Source organism: Strongylocentrotus purpuratus, unplaced genomic scaffold (genome assembly GCF_000002235.5).
Source record: "Strongylocentrotus purpuratus isolate Spur 01 unplaced genomic scaffold, Spur_5.0 spur5_contig_861, whole genome shotgun sequence".
Lineage (NCBI taxonomy): Eukaryota > Metazoa > Echinodermata > Echinoidea > Camarodonta > Strongylocentrotidae > Strongylocentrotus > Strongylocentrotus purpuratus.
This window is the reverse complement of record NW_022145570.1, coordinates 2,462,604-2,483,699: the sequence shown is the minus strand read 5'-3', so window position 1 is coordinate 2,483,699 and position 21,096 is coordinate 2,462,604. Positions and strand designations below refer to the sequence as shown.

Below are 21,096 nucleotides of genomic sequence, written 5' to 3'. Positions count from 1 at the left end.
TCTATTGTTTTTCGTTTAAGTGTGGCTTTCAAGGAATGGAGGGTTAAATAAGATTTGATGTTGTCGGGAAAATTATTCCAAATATCCAAACCAGGGGCGTAAATCCGTACCGAGTGGGGGGGGGGGGGGATGATCGGCGATAGCCATCACATACTAGCACGAGCACACGCCCACACTAATTTACGCAAGCGCGCGCAATCGCGCACGCACAAACACACAACACACACACAAACGCACACACACACACGCACACACACAAACGAACAAACAACAAACACTATTAGAGAAAGAAGACGATTCGTTGTACCGTTCTCGAAAATAATCCTCGTCTGAATTTAGTTTCCCCCCCCCCCTCCCGTGCGAAGCGCGGAAGCTTTTACGTATCATTAAATCATTGGAGAAAGAAGACGATTCGTTGTACCGTTCTCGACTTTTAATACTCATCTGAATTCAGTTTTTCCCTTCCCCCCTCCTGCGCGAAGCGCGGAAGCTTTTGCGTTTCATTAAATAATTAGAGAAAGAAGACGATTCGTTGTACCGTTCTCGACTTTTAATCCTCATCTGAATTCAGTTTTTCCCTTCCCCCCTCCTGCGCGAAGCGCGGAAGCTTTTACGTTTCATTAAATCATTAGAGAAAGAAGACGATTCGTTGTACCGTTCTCGACTTTTAATCCTCATCTGAATTCAGTTTTTCTCTTTCTCCCCCCTCTCTCCTCTGCGAAGCGCGGAAGCTATTACGTTTCATTAAATCATTAGAGAAAGAAGACGATTCGTTGTACCGTTCTCGACTTTTAATCCTCATCTGAATTCAATTTTTCCCTTCCCCGCCCGCGCGAAGCGGGGAAGCTTTTACGTTTCAAAGAATCATTAGAGAAAAAAGACGATTTATTGTACTGTTCTCGACTCTTAATCCTCGTCTGAATTCAGTCCCCCCCCCCCCCCTCCCGCGCTTTGCGCGGAAGCTTTTACGTTTCATTAAATCATTAGAGAAAGAAGACGATTCGTTGTTCCGTTCTCGACTCTTAATCCTCGTCTGAATTCAGTTCCCCCCTCCCCCTCCCGCGCTTTGCGCGGAAGCTATACGTTTCATTAAATCATTAGAGAAAGAAGACGATTCGTTGTACCATTCTCGACTCCTAATTTCTTTAAAAGGGGGATGGTTTTTTTTTTCTCTCTCTCTTTGGACTCCTGAGAAATGTAAAAAGGAGGTTATAAAATATCTTGAATATCATAGAAAAATTGATCAAATCCCGGGATCAAATTCCTGAAATTCCTGCTAGCTTTGAAAGCTCATTCAGGATTATTTCATTTTGAAAAGTAAAAGCATTGGCCCCAAGGCCCCCTCGATCGACTAGAACTCACCTGAAATTGGGGGGGGGGGGGGGGGGTGGTACATTTAGCAGTGTTCCGGATTTAGGGGGGGGGGGTCTCCAAGGCAGAAAAAGCCAGCGAAAAGCCGTCGAAAGGGGGATTCAGAAATGTTGGCAGTCCTGAAATAGGGTTGGGGGGGGGGGGGGGTGCTTTCAAAGGGAGGGAACGAGCATACGCGTACCCTAAGTAATACTAAGTGGGGGAGCCGGGCATCTACTGTACAAGATTGCACTTTTTAAGCGCTCGCGCGCTGGCGCACTTTACGTCTGGGCTATAATAATACCTTGCAAAATAACGAAAAACTATTCTGAAGTTTATGAAGTGCTTGTTTGCGCACGTCGCGCAACTACTCTTAACGATCGTGACATACTGTATACGTGTAGGCTATACAGTTATACATACATTTAAAAAAAAACTAATTTCTCATGCACTATGCTGAAATTGAAACAATCACATTTTTTTCTTCTTCTTCTTCCTTTTTTTCTCTTTTTTTTTTGTAATATCAGGGGGGGGATGTTTTTACAGGGCACCCCCCTTACTTCAAGCCAGGGGGATGCAGCCCCCCATCCCCCCCCCCCGGATTTACGCCCCTGATCCGAACCAAAATGTCTAATAGATTTGTGCGTTATTATTCATTTAGGGTTAGTTAGGTGGAAATTTCTAGATATGCGAGTGGGGTAGGAATGAACAGCCTGAGAACAATCGAAACTAAACATGTTATCAAAGGATGGTGGAAGTTGTTTATTGATATACTTGAACATAATAACTGCTATTTGAATAGTATTCAAATAATTTTTTTTTTAGTGTTCTAAGTTTAGAGAATAATGGGCCAGTGTGAGCCCAATAATGTGATCCTGTACGGATAGCTCTCTTTTGTAATTTAAAAATAGATTTGATTTTAGTCGAACAGCAATTAGCCCATACGATGTTGCAATATGTTATGTATGGGACTACTAGCGTATTATATAATAAGCATACGGTTGCATGGTGTAGAAAAAACGTTTAACCTGGAAATTATCCCAATGCTTTTCGAAATGCTCAGTGTATACGTGGTGCAGATGGTCATTCCATGTCAAAGCTTCATCTATAATTACACCCAAAAACTTAGACTTAGTCTTCATCTCTATTGTCATATCATCGATCTCAATATATACCGATGGGTCCCTATTGTGAGAATGATGTTTGAAATACACGAAATGAGTCTTTTTTTTTAATATTAAGAGAAACTTTATTGGACTTAAACCAGTCTGATACTTTATCAATTTCATGATTTAAGATATCGTTTAATGAGTTAAGGTCTTTAAGAGAACAAAGGATATTTGTGTCGTCAGCAAATAGCACAAAAAGAAAGAAGGGTGGATGTATTGATATTGGCATAGAGCAGAAATAAAAGGGGGCCCAGAGTGGAGCATTGAGAGACACCATAAGGAATCAGAATTATATCCATTGAATGCAACATATTGTCTTCTGTTTGATAAATAATCTTTAAATCATAATAATAATGATGATAGCTCAGTTCTTGTATAGCGCATATTACGTCAGGAAATAACATCTCTATGCGCTTCCAAAGAGCTTTGGAAATTGGCCTAGCTTTAGCTCCGGCAGTATTATCAGTGCACAGTGCATTTCAAGGAATAATCCTACCAGGTACCCATTTACCTCACCTGGGTTGAGTGTGGCAATTGCACTGAGATCAATGTCTTGCCAAAAGGACAGTATAGTGCCATGGCGGGACTCGAACCGCGGACCTTGTAATCGACAGTCTGGTTACGTATTTACTCGACCATGACACCTCTACTGAACCATGAGATTGATTGACTTCGAATCCCATAATTACTGAGTTTGGAAAGAAGGATAACGTGATTGAGCGTATCAAACGCTTTACTCAGGTCACAGAATATACCAATAACATGGTCTTTGTTAGTATTCGCGCTTGTAATTTTTTCATAAATTTGAATTAATGCTATGTCATATTGATTTGAATTAAGTATATTGTGTTTGTTGATAAATTTATATAGCCTAGTATAAACATTTTTTCTCAGACTTTTGATATACTTGGGAGTAAAGAAAAGGGGCGATAATAGCTAATTACATTTTTGAGATTCGAGTTGTCAATTTCAATAAAAAATGATTCTGCTTGTGTTAGCTTTACATCGCAACGGATTTTGAATCTAAAATTTTGGGCAAAGCAACGAATGATTACATGAGTACATACTTTATTTATTAGAATGCTGATCGAGTTAAGCATCATTCATCAAATCGGAAACTGAAACATATTTATTGCAGTTGGGACACACAAGTCAATGTCCTGCAATATGAAATCGGGCCAAGCTTGCCCCACCTAAAACATTATTAGATGCACAAAAGATCATCATAATTGGATTTCATACTGCTTTGTAGGGCTTACACTTGTTAAAAGCTATGGTCACAACCCCAAAAAGTAGCCTCTTCGGCGCCCGGGCACCGCTTGTTTTAAGGGCATATCGCTCGGTCGCCGCTGAAGTTTTAGAGCAGAGTTAAAATTCGGCGGCGCCTGCTCACTTTTCACTCGCCGCCCAGGCACCGACCTAATCGAGCGGTCGCCGTCGAGCGATCTAGATCAAAAATCGCCGCTAGGTCAAAGGCTGTCGATCGAGCTGTCGCCGCCCGTTCGGCCCTGGGAGATCAGTCGGTCATTGGGCGGCGAGTTCAAAATAGGTCGGCAGCCAATTCTTCCTCAAACCTAAAAAAACATTAAAACCTCAACAAATTTAAAATATCGAAAATATTAGAAAATCACGTATAAATGCAAACCTGATTACAAAATATAAGTTTCAATGTTTGTGTTCACATTGTATTATGCAGGACATGTACGAAGTACAGTACACAGTAATTTACGAAATATACATTATGATATGGAAGCCATGGAAGAAGGAAATATGATAGACAAGCCCAGTAAATTACGTCTTGACATTTTGTGTGAAAAAGTGCTATTATGACGGCATGCACTGATTTTTACCCCGACATATTATTTTACCTCTGACTTTTTTGTTGTACCTTTGAAATTATTACCACTGACATTATTTTGTTTCACTTATTTTTGCCTCTGACATTTTTACCTCTGATATTTTTACCTCTGACATTTTAACCTCTGACATTTTTACCTCTGACATTTTCACCCGGCACCACCAATCTAGAGCCCATGAGACTGTCTTTGGGCAGCATCTCCTCGTGTGCTGGTCAAGTGATCTATATCCCTTATGTCTCAAGTTTCGAATTCGTTGAAGTGACCTACAGTCCGGACCATGGCTTCACCAGCTCTCCAACTCACATCTACCCAACCACCACGAACCACACGAGGCCGGTTGAATTTACCTTCATCGGCATTCTGCCGGACACGTTTTACAACGTCACAGTGGTCACGGTCCTTAATTCGTCGCTCCATTCAAGGAGTAACCCCTCGCACATCTCTTTTAAAACAGGTTGGTACGATAGTAGCTAATGAATTGTTCCTTCAGGTAAGACTTAAAGGAAACCTCACCTCACAGAATAAGTGGAAGTATTCTGAAAAAAATGAGATGTATTCTTGCCCTTAGATGTATTCTTGCCCTTAGATGTATATATATATATATATATATACATATATATATATAGATATTCTTTGCATGATTTTATGCCTTTTAGCAAGAAATATGGGCGCAGCCATCTTGAAAATGTGATGCACCATTTGTCCCTCGAAGAAGACCTAAAACCTGATTAATATAAGGCTTATATACAAGCACTAGCAGGACCCGCGGAAATCCGCGGGATTATAGAGGGGGGCGGGGGGTGTAAATAGATATATAGAGACTGTCTAAATTAAAACCACTAAGAACTTTATTTGCCATTCAGGCCATTAAAAAAAATTTACATGTTTAACGTCCCCGCCCGCTTCCTTTTTGGGGGCCGCCCCCCAATTTTTTTTTTTTTTTAAATTTGTTTAATTTTTTTTTTTTTTTCGAAAGGGAAAAAAACAGCGTCCCCGCCCGCTTCCTTTTTGGGGGCTGCCTCCCATTTTTTTTTTGTTGAAATTTTTTGAAATTTTTTGAAAGAAAACAAACATGAAAAGCACTGCTAAAATTTATTTTCTGATTTTAAAAAAAAAAAAATTTTAAATGTCGGCCGCCATCTTGAAAAATAGCCCGAATGTCAGGGAAAACGTACGGAGCGGCCATTTTGAAAGAAAAAAAAAAAAAAGGGCCTCCTCCTTCTCATTTTTCGAAAAAGCAGGACGCTAAACATGTTTTTTTTTAAATTTGGCCTTATATAAAAAAACAAAAAACGATACAACTGTACCGGTAGTTATTCTTTAAGCCACTGGAACTGCGTTGAGTTTCGTAGTGTGGTGTACCGGCTACGCAGAAATTAGGCTGCGTATTAATGGGAAAATAGTCCCTGCGTAGGTTATGCGTAGGCTGGCGTACAGGTTTGCTTATGGTTGCTTACTGTGTGGAAAGCTTTTACTGCTTTGTCGATCTGGCGTAGGGTAGCGTACTGTTGCGTAGGCATGTAGCGTAGTGTTGCGTAAAAAGGCATACTTTCTGCGTCAAGTTTCTACGCCGAAAGTAAGCAAAAAATATTACACATGTTGAATTGTTTTCGTTCATCTTGCGTACCCCTTTCCGTCCCTCAGCATATAGTAACGTAGGCCAGCGTAGTTGGTACGCAACACTACGCAACTCTACGTATTGACCCCATGTCAATTAGTAACCCGCAAGTGTCACAAATAAAGTATTAAAAATATGCTCATCTGACCCTAATTAAACGCCTAAACCCCCCGATACACTCAACTCGCTGCGATCTGATCTCTCCCCCCCCCCCCCAATTTGAAGAACGTAACCCCCGAGCTTTTGGAGGTTTATGGCCCCTTGAAACCCGTGGACCCCACGCCTATATTATATATACACTCAACTCAGGACCGCGGAAATCCAAGGGATTCTAGAGGGGGGTGCAGGCAAAAAATTAAGTTTTTCATTTCGGGGGCTCCATTTCAAACTTTTGGGAAATTTTCGGGGGCTACTTTTTCAACTTTCAGGGCTCTTTTTTCTGGGGCTACTTTTTCATTAATTCATAAAAGGATAGGCCTACACTTTGTTCAGATTTGTTTAGTAGGCTAAGGTTTCAGGCTTAATTCCTACTTCATAATTGCCTATTTAAAAAAAATAAAAAAAATTCTAGTTCAATAACTCAGTTTTCAGGCATTGATTTGATGCGAGAACATAATAGACCCTAGATTGTGATTATTTCTGACCATGAATTTCGATAATCATTTTTCAAAGTAAAATTTTCACAAGAAAATCAGACAGTCGTTTAAAAACGTAGACATTAGTAATACTTTTACTAATTCTAAGCTCAGGTTTCGTAAATCTATTCACGAAACTATAATCGCGGCAATAATGATGCAAACCAACAGATAACAATTTCAAAGTGTCAAATCTCTTTGTACTCCTGCTTTCTTACCAGTCTGGTAAAAACAGAACATCTACCAATATGTCAGTACAACATCTAAAAGTACCTTTAGATCACAATTTTGCAATTTCAATACCCGGGAAATTTTAAAATATGTGGAAATTATTTGTAAAACTGTTCTCTCCCAGGCAGATAATGCAGAAAGAAACACTAAATTAATATGTAATTTGTTTAGGTGGATATGTCTGAATCAAAATAAAGCATTTTTTTTTCTTTCTGTGCACACATTAATTAGGTCTGATCTAAGATTTCACCAGGTTATTATCAAAATTCGGCGTTTGGTAACATGTAGGGTGAAACTAAAATAATGAAGGGAGACAAGAAAAGTGACCTCTATGAACAGGTGGTCTTTGTGAACAGGTTTCTTTGGTAAAGATTTCAATGAGAACCTATATTCATGGGAAATTAAAAATGTAGTGTTTTATGGACAGGTAATCTTTCTAGACAGCATGTTTGACTGAAGAAAGACCCCTGAGGGAAGACAAGAAAAAGGGGCTTCTTTGATCAGATGGCCTTTACTCACAAGTTCCTTTAATTCATGTTTCAATGGGAAGCAAAACATGTGGTCTTTATACACTGGTGGGGTTGGTCTAGTAACAAATTATGTCGGTAACGTATGACTTTCCATCATTTTTCCTTTTGCTTCTTCGTTCTAGAATCTCCTGCAAATGGCAATGTTGCAGTTACTGCACTATCTGCAGATTCTTTTCAGTTCGGATGGTACCACAGCACGCAGGATTACAATTACATACGATTCAACCTGGATGACGAGAACAAGACTGCGTGCGAGAATGAAACCCTCTTTGCTCTTGGCAACGGCAGCGAGATTTCTAACATCACAGACCTCCAATCTGGTCAGAAATACAACGTCTTCATTGATCAGGATGGTGTGTGCGAAACCCTTCAGCAGTACACACGTAAGAGATAAGATTTAGACTAGAAAGTGTTGTGCATATAAAATGTCAGCAAATTTCATGAGATAATTAATCTGATAAGCTAAAGTAATATTCCCCCAATATAATTAAAACAAAAACTGCCATAACACAGATATTTTAAGATTGTATTTACATATGCATTTATTTATTTATTTATTTGTTATTATATATATATCATGACGAAAACAGTCCATTTAAACTTCACCCCACTTTGGACCCGAAAGTGGGGTGCATTTTGGTGGTAAGCTCACCACAGAGCAAGAGAGAGTTAGAGTCCCTAATCTGCAGTGTAAACAAACTTTGCCAGGACATCACCAGCCCAACCTTGATGAGTACTGCTTGGAACTCCTCCATGATGTTCTAGTCTTATTCGCAGTCTCATATAGGTTCGGATTATGTCCATTCTCATAGCTACCGGTATACATGGGAGATGCCAGTTTCATCTTCCTTGCTTCACTTTATAAGCATAGTTATATCAGGAACTTCCTGGTTATAATTATGTTCCTTTCAAGTTTCATCATAATTGTCTAGTTCGATATAGTACATGGACACAATTAAATATGATATTGTCTAAAATTGTCAAAAATATCTTAACATCAAAATGATTTCTGGTCATGTTTAACTATTTTAATTGAAGCCTTTTTACTTGATCTAATACTTTTATGAGGATGACATAGTCCGCAATAAACTTGACAAACATTATCATCCATACTATATGTCGTAGTTTATAACAATAATTACTCATGAACCTCACACTACAAGGACAACATTCATCCAGATTCTGAGATTGCTCATTCTCACGAAGCTTGGTGTACGCGAAGATATCGGGAAAGAAAGCGGTCTGTAATACCAGACACGCAAGTGGGGTATTTCGGTCCCCGTTCACCGAAAAGTGAGATTCTCCATTTGAAAGTCGGGTAAGGTCGACAAATATAGCCTCTGTTAAAGGCGTTACTCCACCACCCAATTCGGAACAGCTTGCCACATGCAGTATCGTGAATGCGCCCGGCACTCTGAGCGGCCGTTTTTCAGTGTATTTTCTTTTAGTGTTCTTAAAAATTTGCCATGTTGTATAGGATACAATATTTATTTCCCCACAATACATCAAGCCGTGATGATTGAATGTCCATTGCATGTAACACGAAAGAAACAGAAACTCTCAAATCTACAATCCTTTAGAAAGATAATAATTAGCTGAGTAATTAAGGCATTACAAGACATCGAAGGACTTAATCTATTTTACAATAGTTGATGCAACCATAATGGAACATTATGCTTCTCGATACTGAGGATATGAAATTTCAGCACAAGAGTATTTGGTTTCAAAATTTTATAGCAGTTCGTTAAAGAAACATTTCAATGCTCATTTGTATAATAAATCTCTATGAAAAGCTCATTTTTATCATGACAGTTAAACCTTTTCACTTTTTGATACTTAAGATTGTTGAATTGTTGAATTTAATTGACTGCTCGAATGATTTTTTACCATTCTCCGAAACCTCTTGGTTTTTTGCTCATGATTATAGTGCATTATTCTTTTTGTCACTGTATGTATTAATAAGCAAATACATATCTGCACAACGAACGTCTTTATGATTATGATGTCCTCATTTCGTTGTATGTTATAAATTCAATATCATGACGAGAAGTGCGTCAAAAATATCATAACATCGAAATGATTTCTGGTCATCTTTAACTATTTTAATTGAAGCCTTTTTACTTGATCTAATACTTTTATGAGGATGACATAGTCCGCAATAAACTTGACAAACATTATCATCCATACTATATGTCGGAGTTTATAACAATAATTACTCATGAACCTCACACTACAAGGACAACATTCATCCAGATTCTGAGATTGCTCATTCTCACGAAGCTTGGTGTACGCGAAGATATCGGGAAAGAAAGCGGTCTGTAATACCAGACACGCAAGTGGGGTATTTCGGTCCCCGTTCACCGAAAAGTGAGATTCTCCATTTGAAAGTCGGGCAAGGTCGACAAATATAGCCTCTGTTAAAGGCGTTACTCCACCACCCAATTCGGAACAGCTTGCCACATGCAGTATCGTGAATACGCCCGGCACTCTGAGCGGCCGTTTTTCAGTGTATTTTCTTTTAGTGTTCTTAAAAATTTGCCGTGTCGTTTGATCAAAGAGGTACTGGGCAAGCTTGCCTATTAATGATTTGGTTCAATACATAAAACATCTAACCTTTATGTTTTAAGGTAATGATTATATTTATGCAGAAAAACTAAAATACTTGTGACAGTGCGATTATTTCAAGTCGCCCTTTTTAGGTTATTATGCAGCAACATGACCAATCAAAGTTGGTTGGTGGTTTTTTAAAAGTTTATTTGTCCAATTAACTTCTTTATCTTCTCAATGTTTCCTTTCCATCTTTCCTTTCCATCTTTCCTCATGTTTTTCACTATTATCACCTTTGTTCTATATACCTTTCGGCTGATATTATTCTTTATTTTTCTCCTTCTTTCAACATCTCTTTTCTAATTTTCATTATATATTTCTTTATTTTCTCCTAATTTTCTCTTCTTTAGCCATCTTTCCTTATGCCCTTCTTTATTTTCTCCGTCTTTCTAATTTTCATCTTTCCTTATGTATTCCTCTATTTTCACCTTGTTTTATTCTCTCTATCTTTTCTCATGTATTTCTTTATTTCTAACCTTCATTATCTTCTGTTTCCATCTTTCCTTATGTTATTCTTTATTTCTCCTAATTTTATCTTTTTCATCTTTCCTTATGTATTCCTCTATTTTCACCTTGTTTTATTCTCTCTATGTATTTCTTTTTTTTCTAACCTTCTTTATCTTCTGTTTCCATCTTTCCTTATGTATTTCTTTTTAAACTTTTTATCTTCCTTTTCCATCTTTCCTTATGCTATTCTTTATTTTATCTTCCTTCTTTCCCTCCATTTCCATCTTTCCTTATTATCACCCGTCTTTCCCTATTTTATCCTCCTTTTATATTTTCCTTCTGCATTTTTCCATTGCCAAGCACATCAATGTTCTCTTCTATACGTAAAAGAAACTTAAAGGTAAAGACCAGTTATGGTCATGCGATTGCATTGTGAAAGAAACGTTGTGGAATCGATCAGAAAAGGTTGATCATCTAGCATCTAGCATCTGCAATGTTCTGGAATCATCAAAATGATAAGAAATTTGGCCCATTCTCCGTAAAGTTACAAGCACTATACACAGAAAGACGTTTATGGGACTACCCTATATCTCTCACACGACCATGAGAGAAACAAATTTACCAAATATATGAATTAGTAGGCGGTTTCACTGCAAATTTTTTATCATCATGTATTAGTCAAAACATATTCTTTCACATGATTGGTAATGAGAGCTTTTTTGAAATTGGGGCGTTTCCAATACTGGTCTTTACCTTTAAATAGCTAGTACTTGCTAAAAAACAACAATATGAAGTGAGACTTTAGACACACTGAATCCAGGCCTATTATAAATATAGGTGTAGGGTCTGCGATGAGAAGACTATGAATCTGGACTGGATATCAGATACCAGCTGGTAATCCCTTTATCAGTAACTAGGCTATGATTGACCGCTGTCTCTCTCCCCAAGGACCCTACTGGTAATCCCTTTATCAGTGGTCAGTGCTCCTATCAGATTATGGTAGCACCAGGAAAAGTGGTGAACTGGTGAGCAGAGCTCAAATGAGATGTTTTCCTAATGATTTTTTTTTATAGGGGGGATTCTTTAAATTTATGAATGTAATCATGCGTGAACGATTCCTCATATGATTATCCTTCAGGTCCGTTACCACCAGTCAACATAAAGACTACCAACAGACAACTGACCTCCCTCGTAATCGACTGGTACGACCCAGGCCACGAAACCATGTTTGACTGGTACTACGTCGCCTTTGAGAGAGCGAATGAACTTGGTAACTTTACGGAGGTGGGGTACCTCTATTCGAACATGACCTCGGTCTTCCTTGAAGGACTGATGCCGAGCACAGAGTACCTAATCGATGTGTCTACGGTCGTGGGCGAGGGAAATGCTCAGACTTTCAGCGACGGGGAATTGTTTTCTGCATACACAGGTAGGCTGATGTTCGTCCCGGCCCCCCCACTCAGGTTTGGAAATGACCGCATGCGTGTTGCCAAAATGTCCGGTAAAGGGGTACTTTTCGTGCGACAAAGTCCGGCCCGAGAAATGTAAAAAAAGGGGGTGTATTTGACTTTCACCCGGAGATTTCTTTAAAAAAGGGGTGTTTTTCTCTCATCTCTTTGTAATTAAAAAAGGGGGTTATAAAAAATCTTGAAGTTGAACATAGAAAAATTGATGAAATCCCGCGATCAGATTTCAGAAATTCCTGCTAGTTTTGAAAGCTCATTCAGGATTATTTCATTATGAAAAGTAAAAACATTGAGTCCCATGCACTCCCGTCCCAGTACAGGGGCAGTACGGACTTCTCAAAATCTGTGTGAGAGAGAGAGAGAGAGAGAGATAACAACAGAACGTACAGTCTGTACGGCGCGCTCATCATGCATATCGGGCTAGGCTCGGCATCAAGCCGGGGCATCAAGATGGGCTATTAGGCGTGGGCCCTGCCAAAATTGTCAAGATTGGGACGTCTTTGAGCAGGACCCACAGTCTCCTCGTTGTGGATATTGTGGCTGTCTACATGTGGCTCACAGGGTGGCACATTCAGGTGAGTAGTTTGCCCTATAGTTTGATCGCAATAATAACACTTTCAAACTCATTTTCCTACAGCCATGAAAATGAATATGTGGGACTTAAATCTAGACCTAGTAGTATGTAGTTTTGTACTGTAGTGTAGGCTACCCTAATTCACACACAGCTGCATTAGTATTCCTGGCTGTGTATTAAAGGGATCATTTAACAATGTTAAATCTGAGATGCAAGGCCCTTCATGTTATCAGTGTCTGTGATATGGTGTAATATTGAAGCCCTAAACAAAATTGTGCTTCAAAATGATCAAGAAGAAGAACTTGAACTTGAAGAAGTGCAAACCAGTAATGACAGCTTATCTGAGATGAGAGGGGGGGGGGGGGGGGGGGGTGTCTGCATGTCCTGAGATAGGGGGGGTACATTGAGCAGCGTTCCGGATTTAGGGGGGTCTCCAAGGCAGGAAAAGCCCGTGAAAAGCCCGCGAAAGGGGGGGTTCGGAAATGTTGGCAGTGCTTTTCAAAAAGAGGGTACAAGCATACGCGTACCCTAAATAACACTGAGTGGGGGGGGGGGGGGCCGGGATGTTCGTTCAATCATGATAAATTGCTAAAGCAAGCATGTAACTGTACAAAATCAATGATAGTTTTTAGGGTTTCCCCCGAACTTTAGGAACTTAAAAATTAAATATCGCAATTTTTTTTTTGACCGTAAGATTTGATATGAACTCTTGGCAGGCTGCCAATACTACAGGGATGTAGGGCGTAGCTGACATACTTCTTCTCCAACAAACTCATTAATACTGTAACTGAACTGATTTTTTTTTCATTTACATCATCCTTGGTAAAGGTCGTCCGAGTGATTGTGTCCTCTTAAAACTTTAAGTAACGTATTGTGTTTAAATAATTTTGTTACATCTTGGGACGTATGACATAAATGGTTCTTAAGCTTTCTTAATTATATAAGGCGATCTTTGACAAGTTTTATGGGTTTTCTTTTGCTGAAAAAATAATAAAAAGCGGACCCTCTACCATACCCTATTCTGATGGTTTGCCTACTTGGGTGCATTAAGGGGAAACCAATCGTTTTAGCAAGTTACCCTGAAGAAATGCAAAAAAAAACCTGGGATCCGTTCTGGTGAAATTTTCAAACGAAACCATACAAACAATGAAAACATGGTCGTAATAAGCAACGAATGATTGAATCAGTACTTACTTCTTTTATTGGAATGCTGAGTAAATCACCATTCATCATATCTCAAACTTGAAAACTGACATTTGGTGCGGTTGGGACACACAAGTCAATGTCCTGCAAAATGAAATTGGGCCAATCTTGCCTCAACTGAAACATTAATATTTGCGCAACAAAACTTAATCATAAATTTGTTGTACCTCTGCTATTATAACCTCGGAAATTATTTCCGCAGATATTTTTACCTCTGACATTTTAACCTCTGACATTTTGAGCTCTGACATTTTTACCTTTGAGATTTTTCGTCAGATATGTTTACTTCTGACATTTTTACCTCTAAAATGTTTACATCTGAAATTTTCACCTCTGATATTTTTACCTTGCACCACCAATCTAGTACCCTTTAGCCCTGCCAATCTGTCTTTGGGTAGCATCTCCTCTTGCGCTGGTCAAGTGACCTGGGATATCCCTGAAGGAAATTACGATTTCTTTGAAGTGACCTACAGTCCGGACCATGGCTTCACCGACTCTCCAGCCCACATCTACCGGAGCGACATCACCAAGAACCAAACCAGGGTTGAATTTTCCTTCATCGGCATTTATCCGGACACCCGTTACCACGTCACAGTGATCACGGTCTTTGGGGCCCTTGATGTGAGGAGTGAGCCGAGGAACATCGATTTCAGAACAGGTTAGTATGATAATAGCTAATAAATTGGTCCTTACGGGAAACCTCACCCCACAGAATAAGTCAAAGTATTCTGAAAAATGAGAAGTATTCATGCCATTAGATGTAAAAACAAATCCTTACGGAAGTGTACAAGAGATCTATACATACAGATATTCTTTTCATTAAATTGTGTTATGCCTTTTAGCATGACATGGGCGAAGCAATCTTGAAAAAGTGACGCACCAATTTTCCCTCGGAGAAAACCTGAAGCCATTGGTCCCCCGATTGCTAAGCCTTAGTTAAAAGCATACTACTTCTTTCTTATCAGTCTGGTATAAACAGACCACCTACCAATATGTAAGTGCAACATCTAAATCTTCCTTTAGATTACAATTTTGCAATTTGAATCCCCGGGAAATTGTAAAATATGTGGAATTTATTTGTTTGAACTGTTCTTTGTCAGGCAGAATATGTTGGATACTTAATCAATATGTAGTCAATTTGTTTAGGTGGTTATATCTGAATCAAAATAAATTATTTTGTTCTGCCATGACCATCTGTATTTAAAGAAAACCACATGAACAGGAAGATCACGATCCGTGTTTCCCTTAGACCGCCCGCATTTAAAGAACACTAACATTGTCTCCCTTTATCGGTCTCTGTATACAGGTTTCAATTTACTGCTAAGTACTTTTGAATGTAATTTTTGTCCAGTACTTTGTAGCTTTCACAGCTTTAGATGTATTTGATTAAGGGTTATCACTTGTCCAGTATAAGGACGAGTCCAGTGTATTTGATCAGTTAGTGTCCCAATAAGTTGCCAATTACTGAGGAGGTGCGAACACATTATTCTTTTTAATTCATATTAGGTCTTATCTAAGCTTTCACCAGGTTATAAACAAAACACAGCGTTTTATAAGATGTAGGGTGAAGCCTATATAATGAAGGAAGACAAGAAAAGTGACCTCTATGAACAGGTGGTCTTTAGGTACAGGTTCCATTGGTCCAGATTTCAATGGGAAGCCAAACGTGTAATCCTTATACACTGGTGGGTTTGCCTATAACAAATTATGTCAGTAACGTATGACTTTCCATCATTTTTCCTTTTGCTTCTTCGTTCTAGAATCTCCTGCAAATGGCAATGTTGCAGTTACTGCACTATCTGCAGATTCTTTTCAGTTCGGATGGTACCACAGCACGCAGGATTACAATTACATACGATTCAACCTGGATGACGAGAACAAGACTGCGTGCGAGAATGAAACCCTCTTTGCTCTTGGCAACGGCAGCGAGATTTCTAACATCACAGACCTCCAATCTGGTCAGAAATACAACGTCTTCATTGATCAGGATGGTGTGTGCGAAACCCTTCAGCAGTACACACGTAAGAGATAAGATTTAGACAAGAAAGTGTTGTGCATATAAAATGTCAGCAAATTTCATGAGATAATTAATCTGATAAGCTAAAGTAATATTCCCCCAATATAATTAAAACAAAAACTGCCATAACACAGATATTTTAAGATTGTATTTACATATGCATTTATTTATTTATTTATTTGTTATTATATATATATATATTTTTTTATAGGGGGGATTCTTTAAATTTATGAATGTAATCATGCGTGAACGATTCCTCATATGATTATCCTTCAGGTCCGTTACCACCAGTCAACATAAAGACTACCAACAGACAACTGACCTCCCTCGTAATCGACTGGTACGACCCAGGCAACGAAACCATGTTTGACTGGTACTACGTCGCCTTTGAGAGAGCGAATGAACTTGGTAACTTTACGGAGGTGGGGTACCTCTATTCGAACATGACCTCGGTCTTCCTTGAAGGACTGATGCCGAGCACAGAGTACCTAATCGATGTGTCTACGGTCGTGGGCGAGGGAAATGCCCAGACTTTCAGCGACGGGGAACTGTTTTCTGCATACACAGGTAGGCTGATGTTCGTCCCGGCCCCCCCCCCCCACTCAGGTTTGGAAATGACCGCATGCGTGTTGCCAAAATGTCCGGTAAAGGGGTACTTTTCGTGCGACAAAGTCCGGCCCGAGAAATGTAAAAAAAGGGGGTGTATTTGACTTTCACCCGGAGATTTCTTTAAAAAAGGGGTGTTTTTCTCTCATCTCTTTGTAATTAAAAAAGGGGGTTATAAAAAATCTTGAAGTTGAACATAGAAAAATTGATGAAATCCCGCGATCAGATTTCAGAAATTCCTGCTAGTTTTGAAAGCTCATTCAGGATTATTTCATTATGAAAAGTAAAAACATTGAGTCCCATGCACTCCCGTCCCAGTACAGGGGCAGTACGGACTTCTCAAAATCTGTGTGAGAGAGAGAGAGAGATAACAACAGAACGTACAGTCTGTACGGCGCGCTCATCATGCATATCGGGCTAGGCTCGGCATCAAGCCGGGGCATCAAGATGGGCTATTAGGCGTGGGCCCTGCCAAAATTGTCAAGATTGGGACGTCTTTGAGCAGGACCCACAGTCTCCTCGTTGTGGATATTGTGGCTGTCTACATGTGGCTCACAGGGTGGCACATTCAGGTGAGTAGTTTGCCCTATAGTTTGATCGCAATAATAACACTTTCAAACTCATTTTCCTACAGCCATGAAAATGAATATGTGGGACTTAAATCTAGACCTAGTAGTATGTAGTTTTGTACTGTAGTGTAGGCTACCCTAATTCACACACAGCTGCATTAGTATTCCTGGCTGTGTATTAAAGGGATCGTTTAACAATGTTAAATCTGAGATGCAAGGCCCTTCATGTTATCAGTGTCTGTCGGATATGGTGTAATATTGAAGCCCTAAACAAAATTGTGCTTCAAAATGATCAAGAAGAAGAACTTGAACTTGAAGAAGTGCAAACCAGTAATGACAGCTTATCTGAGATGAGAGGGGGGGGGGGGGGGGGTGTCTGCATGTCCTGAGATAGGGGGGGTACATTGAGCAGCGTTCCGGATTTAGGGGGGTCTCCAAGGCAGGAAAAGCCCGTGAAAAGCCCGCGAAAGGGGGGGTTCGGAAATGTTGGCAGTGCTCAGATAGGGGGTCTTTTCAAAAAGAGGGTACAAGCATACGCGTACCCTAAATAACACTGAGTGGGGGGGGGGGGCCGGGATGTTCGTTCAATCATGATGAATTGCTAAAGCAAGCATGTAACTGTACAAAATCAATGATAGTTTTTAGGGTTTCCCCCGAACTTTAGGAACTTAAAAATTAAGTATCGCAATTTTTTTTTTGACCGTAAGATTTGATATGAACTCTTGGCAGGCTGCCAATACTACAGGGATGTAGGGCGTAGCTGACATACTTCTTCTCCAACAAACTCATTAATACTGTAACTGAACTGATTTTTTTTTCATTTACATCATCCTTGGTAAAGGTCGTCCGAGTGATTGTGTCCTCTTAAAACTTTAAGTAACGTATTGTGTTTAAATAATTTTGTTACATCTTGGGACGTATGACATAAATGGTTCTTAAGCTTTCTTAATTAAGTATAAGGCGATCTTTGACAAGTTTTATGGGTTTTCTTTTGCTGAAAAAATAATAAAAAGCGGACCCTCTACCATACCCTATTCTGATGGTTTGCCTACTTGGGTGCATTAAGGGGAAACCAATCGTTTTAGCAAGTTACCCTGAAGAAATGCAAAAAAAAACCTGGGATCCGTTCTGGTGAAATTTTCAAACGAAACCATACAAACAATGAAAACATGGTCGTAATAAGCAACGAATGATTGAATCAGTACTTACTTCTTTTATTGGAATGCTGAGTAAATCACCATTCATCATATCTCAAACTTGAAAACTGACATTTGGTGCGGTTGGGACACACAAGTCAATGTCCTGCAAAATGAAATTGGGCCAATCTTGCCTCAACTGAAACATTAATATTTGCGCAACAAAACTTAATCATAAATTTGTTGTACCTCTGCTATTATAACCTCGGAAATTATTTCCGCAGATATTTTTACCTCTGACATTTTAACCTCTGACATTTTGAGCTCTGACATTTTTACCTTTGAGATTTTTCGTCAGATATGTTTACTTCTGACATTTTTACCTCTAAAATGTTTACATCTGAAATTTTCACCTCTGATATTTTTACCTTGCACCACCAATCTAGTACCCTTTAGCCCTGCCAATCTTTCTTTGGGTAGCATCTCCTCTTGCGCTGGTCAAGTGACCTGGGATATCCCTGAAGGAAATTACGATTTCTTTGAAGTGACCTACAGTCCGGACCATGGCTTCACCGACTCTCCAGCCCACATCTACCGGAGCGACATCACCAAGAACCAAACCAGGGTTGAATTTTCCTTCATCGGCATTTATCCGGACACCCGTTACCACGTCACAGTGATCACGGTCTTTGGGGCCCTCGATGTGAGGAGTGAGCCGAGGAACATCGATTTCAGAACAGGTTAGTATGATAATAGCTAATAAATTGGTCCTTACGGGAAACCTCACCCCACAGAATAAGTCAAAGTATTCTGAAAAATGAGAAGTATTCATGCCATTAGATGTAAAAACAAATCCTTACGGAAGTGTACAAGAGATCTATACATACAGATATTCTTTTCATTAAATTGTGTTATGCCTTTTAGCATGACATGGGCGAAGCAATCTTGAAAAAGTGACGCACCAATTTTCCCTCGGAGAAAACCTGAAGCCATTGGTCCCCCGATTGCTAAGCCTTAGTTAAAAGCATACTACTTCTTTCTTATCAGTCTGGTATAAACAGACCACCTACCAATATGTAAGTGCAACATCTAAATCTACCTTTAGATTACAATTTTGCAATTTGAATCCCCGGGAAATTGTAAAATATGTGGAATATATTTGTTTGAACTGTTCTTTGTCAGGCAGAATATGTTGGATACTTATTCAATATGTAGTCAATTTGTTTAGGTGGTTATATCTGAATCAAAATAAATTATTTTGTTCTGCCATGACCATCTGTATTTAAAGAAAACCACATGAACAGGAAGATCACGATCCGTGTTTCCCTTAGACCGCCCGCATTTAAAGAACACTAACATTGTCTCCCTTTATCGGTCTCTGTATACAGGTTTCAATTTACTGCTAAGTACTTTTGAATGTAATTTTTGTCCAGTACTTTGTAGCTTTCACAGCTTTAGATGTATTTGATTAAGGGTTATCACTTGTCCAGTATAAGGACGAGTCCAGTGTATTTGATCAGTTAGTGTCCCAATAAGTTGCCAATTACTGAGGAGGTGCGAACACATTATTCTTTTTAATTCATATTAGGTCTTATCTAAGCTTTCACCAGGTTATAAACAAAACACAGCGTTTTATAAGATGTAGGGTGAAGCCTATATAATGAAGGAAGACAAGAAAAGTGACCTCTATGAACAGGTGGTCTTTAGGTACAGGTTCCATTGGTCCAGATTTCAATGGGAAGCCAAACGTGTAATCCTTATACACTGGTGGGTTTGCCTATAACAAATTATGTCAGTAACGTATGACTTTCCATCATTTTTCCTTTTGCTTCTTCGTTCTAGAATCTCCTGCAAATGGCAATGTTGCAGTTACTGCACTATCTGCGGATTCTTTTCAGTTCGGATGGTACCACAGCACGCAGGATTACAATTACATACGATTCAACCTGGATGACGAGAGCAAGACTGCGTGCGAGAATGAAACCCTCTTTGCTCTTGGCAACGGCAGCGAGATTTCTAACATCACAGACCTCCAATCTGGTCAGAAATACAACGTCTTCATTGATCAGGATGGTGTGTGCGAAACCCTTCAGCAGTACACACGTAAGAGATAAGATTTAGACTAGAAAGTGTTGTGCATATAAAATGTCAGCAAATTTCATGAGATAATTAATCTGATAAGCTAAAGTAATATTCCCCCAATATAATTAAAACAAAAACTGTTATAATACAGATATTTTAAGATTGTATTTACATATGCATTTATTTATTTATTTATTTGTTATTATATATATATATATATATATTTTTTTTATAGGGGGGATTCTTTAAATTTATGAATGTAATCATGCGTGAACGATTCCTCATATGATTATCCTTCAGGTCCGTTACCACCAGTCAACATAAAGACTACCAACAGACAACTGACCTCCCTCGTAATCGACTGGTACGACCCAGGCAACGAAACCATGTTTGACTGGTACTACGTCGCCTTTGAGAGAGCGAATGAGCTTGGTAACTTTACGGAGGTGGGGTACCTCTATCCAAACATGACATCGGTCTTCCTTGAAGGACTGATGCCGAGCACAGAGTATCTAATAGATGTGTCTACGGTCGTGGGCGAGGGAAATGCCCAGACTTTCAGCGACGGGGAACTGTTTTCTGCATACACAGGTAGGCTGATGTTCGTTCAATCATGATAAATTGCTAAAGCAAGCATGTAACTGTACAAAACCAATGATAGTTTTTAGGGTTTCCCCCGAACTTTAGGAACTTAAAAATTAAGTATCGCGATTTTTTTTTCGACCGTAAGATTTGATATGAACTCTTGGCAGGCTGCCAATACTACAGGAATGTAGGGCGTAGCTGACATACTTCTTCTCCAACAAACTCATTAATACTGTAACTGAACTGATTTTTTTTTCATTTACATCATCCTTGGTAAAGGTCGTCCGAGTGATTGTGTCCTCTTAAAACTTTAAGTAACGTATTGTGTTTAAATAATTTTGTTCCATCTTGGGACGTATGACATAAATGGTTCTTACGCTTTCTTAATTAAGTATAAGGCGATCTTTGACAA

At 39.2% G+C, this 21,096-nt stretch overlaps 1 protein-coding gene across 1 annotated transcript in view; it reads left to right on the top strand.

The window, feature by feature from the left end:
• The first annotated feature begins 4,516 nt into the window (after positions 1-4,516).
• The window catches only part of LOC579672 (receptor-type tyrosine-protein phosphatase beta), a 52,293-nt gene continuing 35,713 nt past the window's right edge, over positions 4,517-21,096 (top strand). Inside the window, exons 1-9 of the mRNA XM_030999187.1 lie at positions 4,517-4,832; positions 7,515-7,775; positions 11,585-11,875; positions 14,054-14,347; positions 15,450-15,710; positions 15,983-16,273; positions 18,464-18,757; positions 19,860-20,120; positions 20,400-20,690. Of these exons, the coding sequence (XP_030855047.1) occupies positions 4,553-4,832; positions 7,515-7,775; positions 11,585-11,875; positions 14,054-14,347; positions 15,450-15,710; positions 15,983-16,273; positions 18,464-18,757; positions 19,860-20,120; positions 20,400-20,690 (2,524 nt within the window). The 5' untranslated portion in view covers positions 4,517-4,552. The remainder of the gene's footprint in view (positions 4,833-7,514; positions 7,776-11,584; positions 11,876-14,053; positions 14,348-15,449; positions 15,711-15,982; positions 16,274-18,463; positions 18,758-19,859; positions 20,121-20,399; positions 20,691-21,096) is intronic.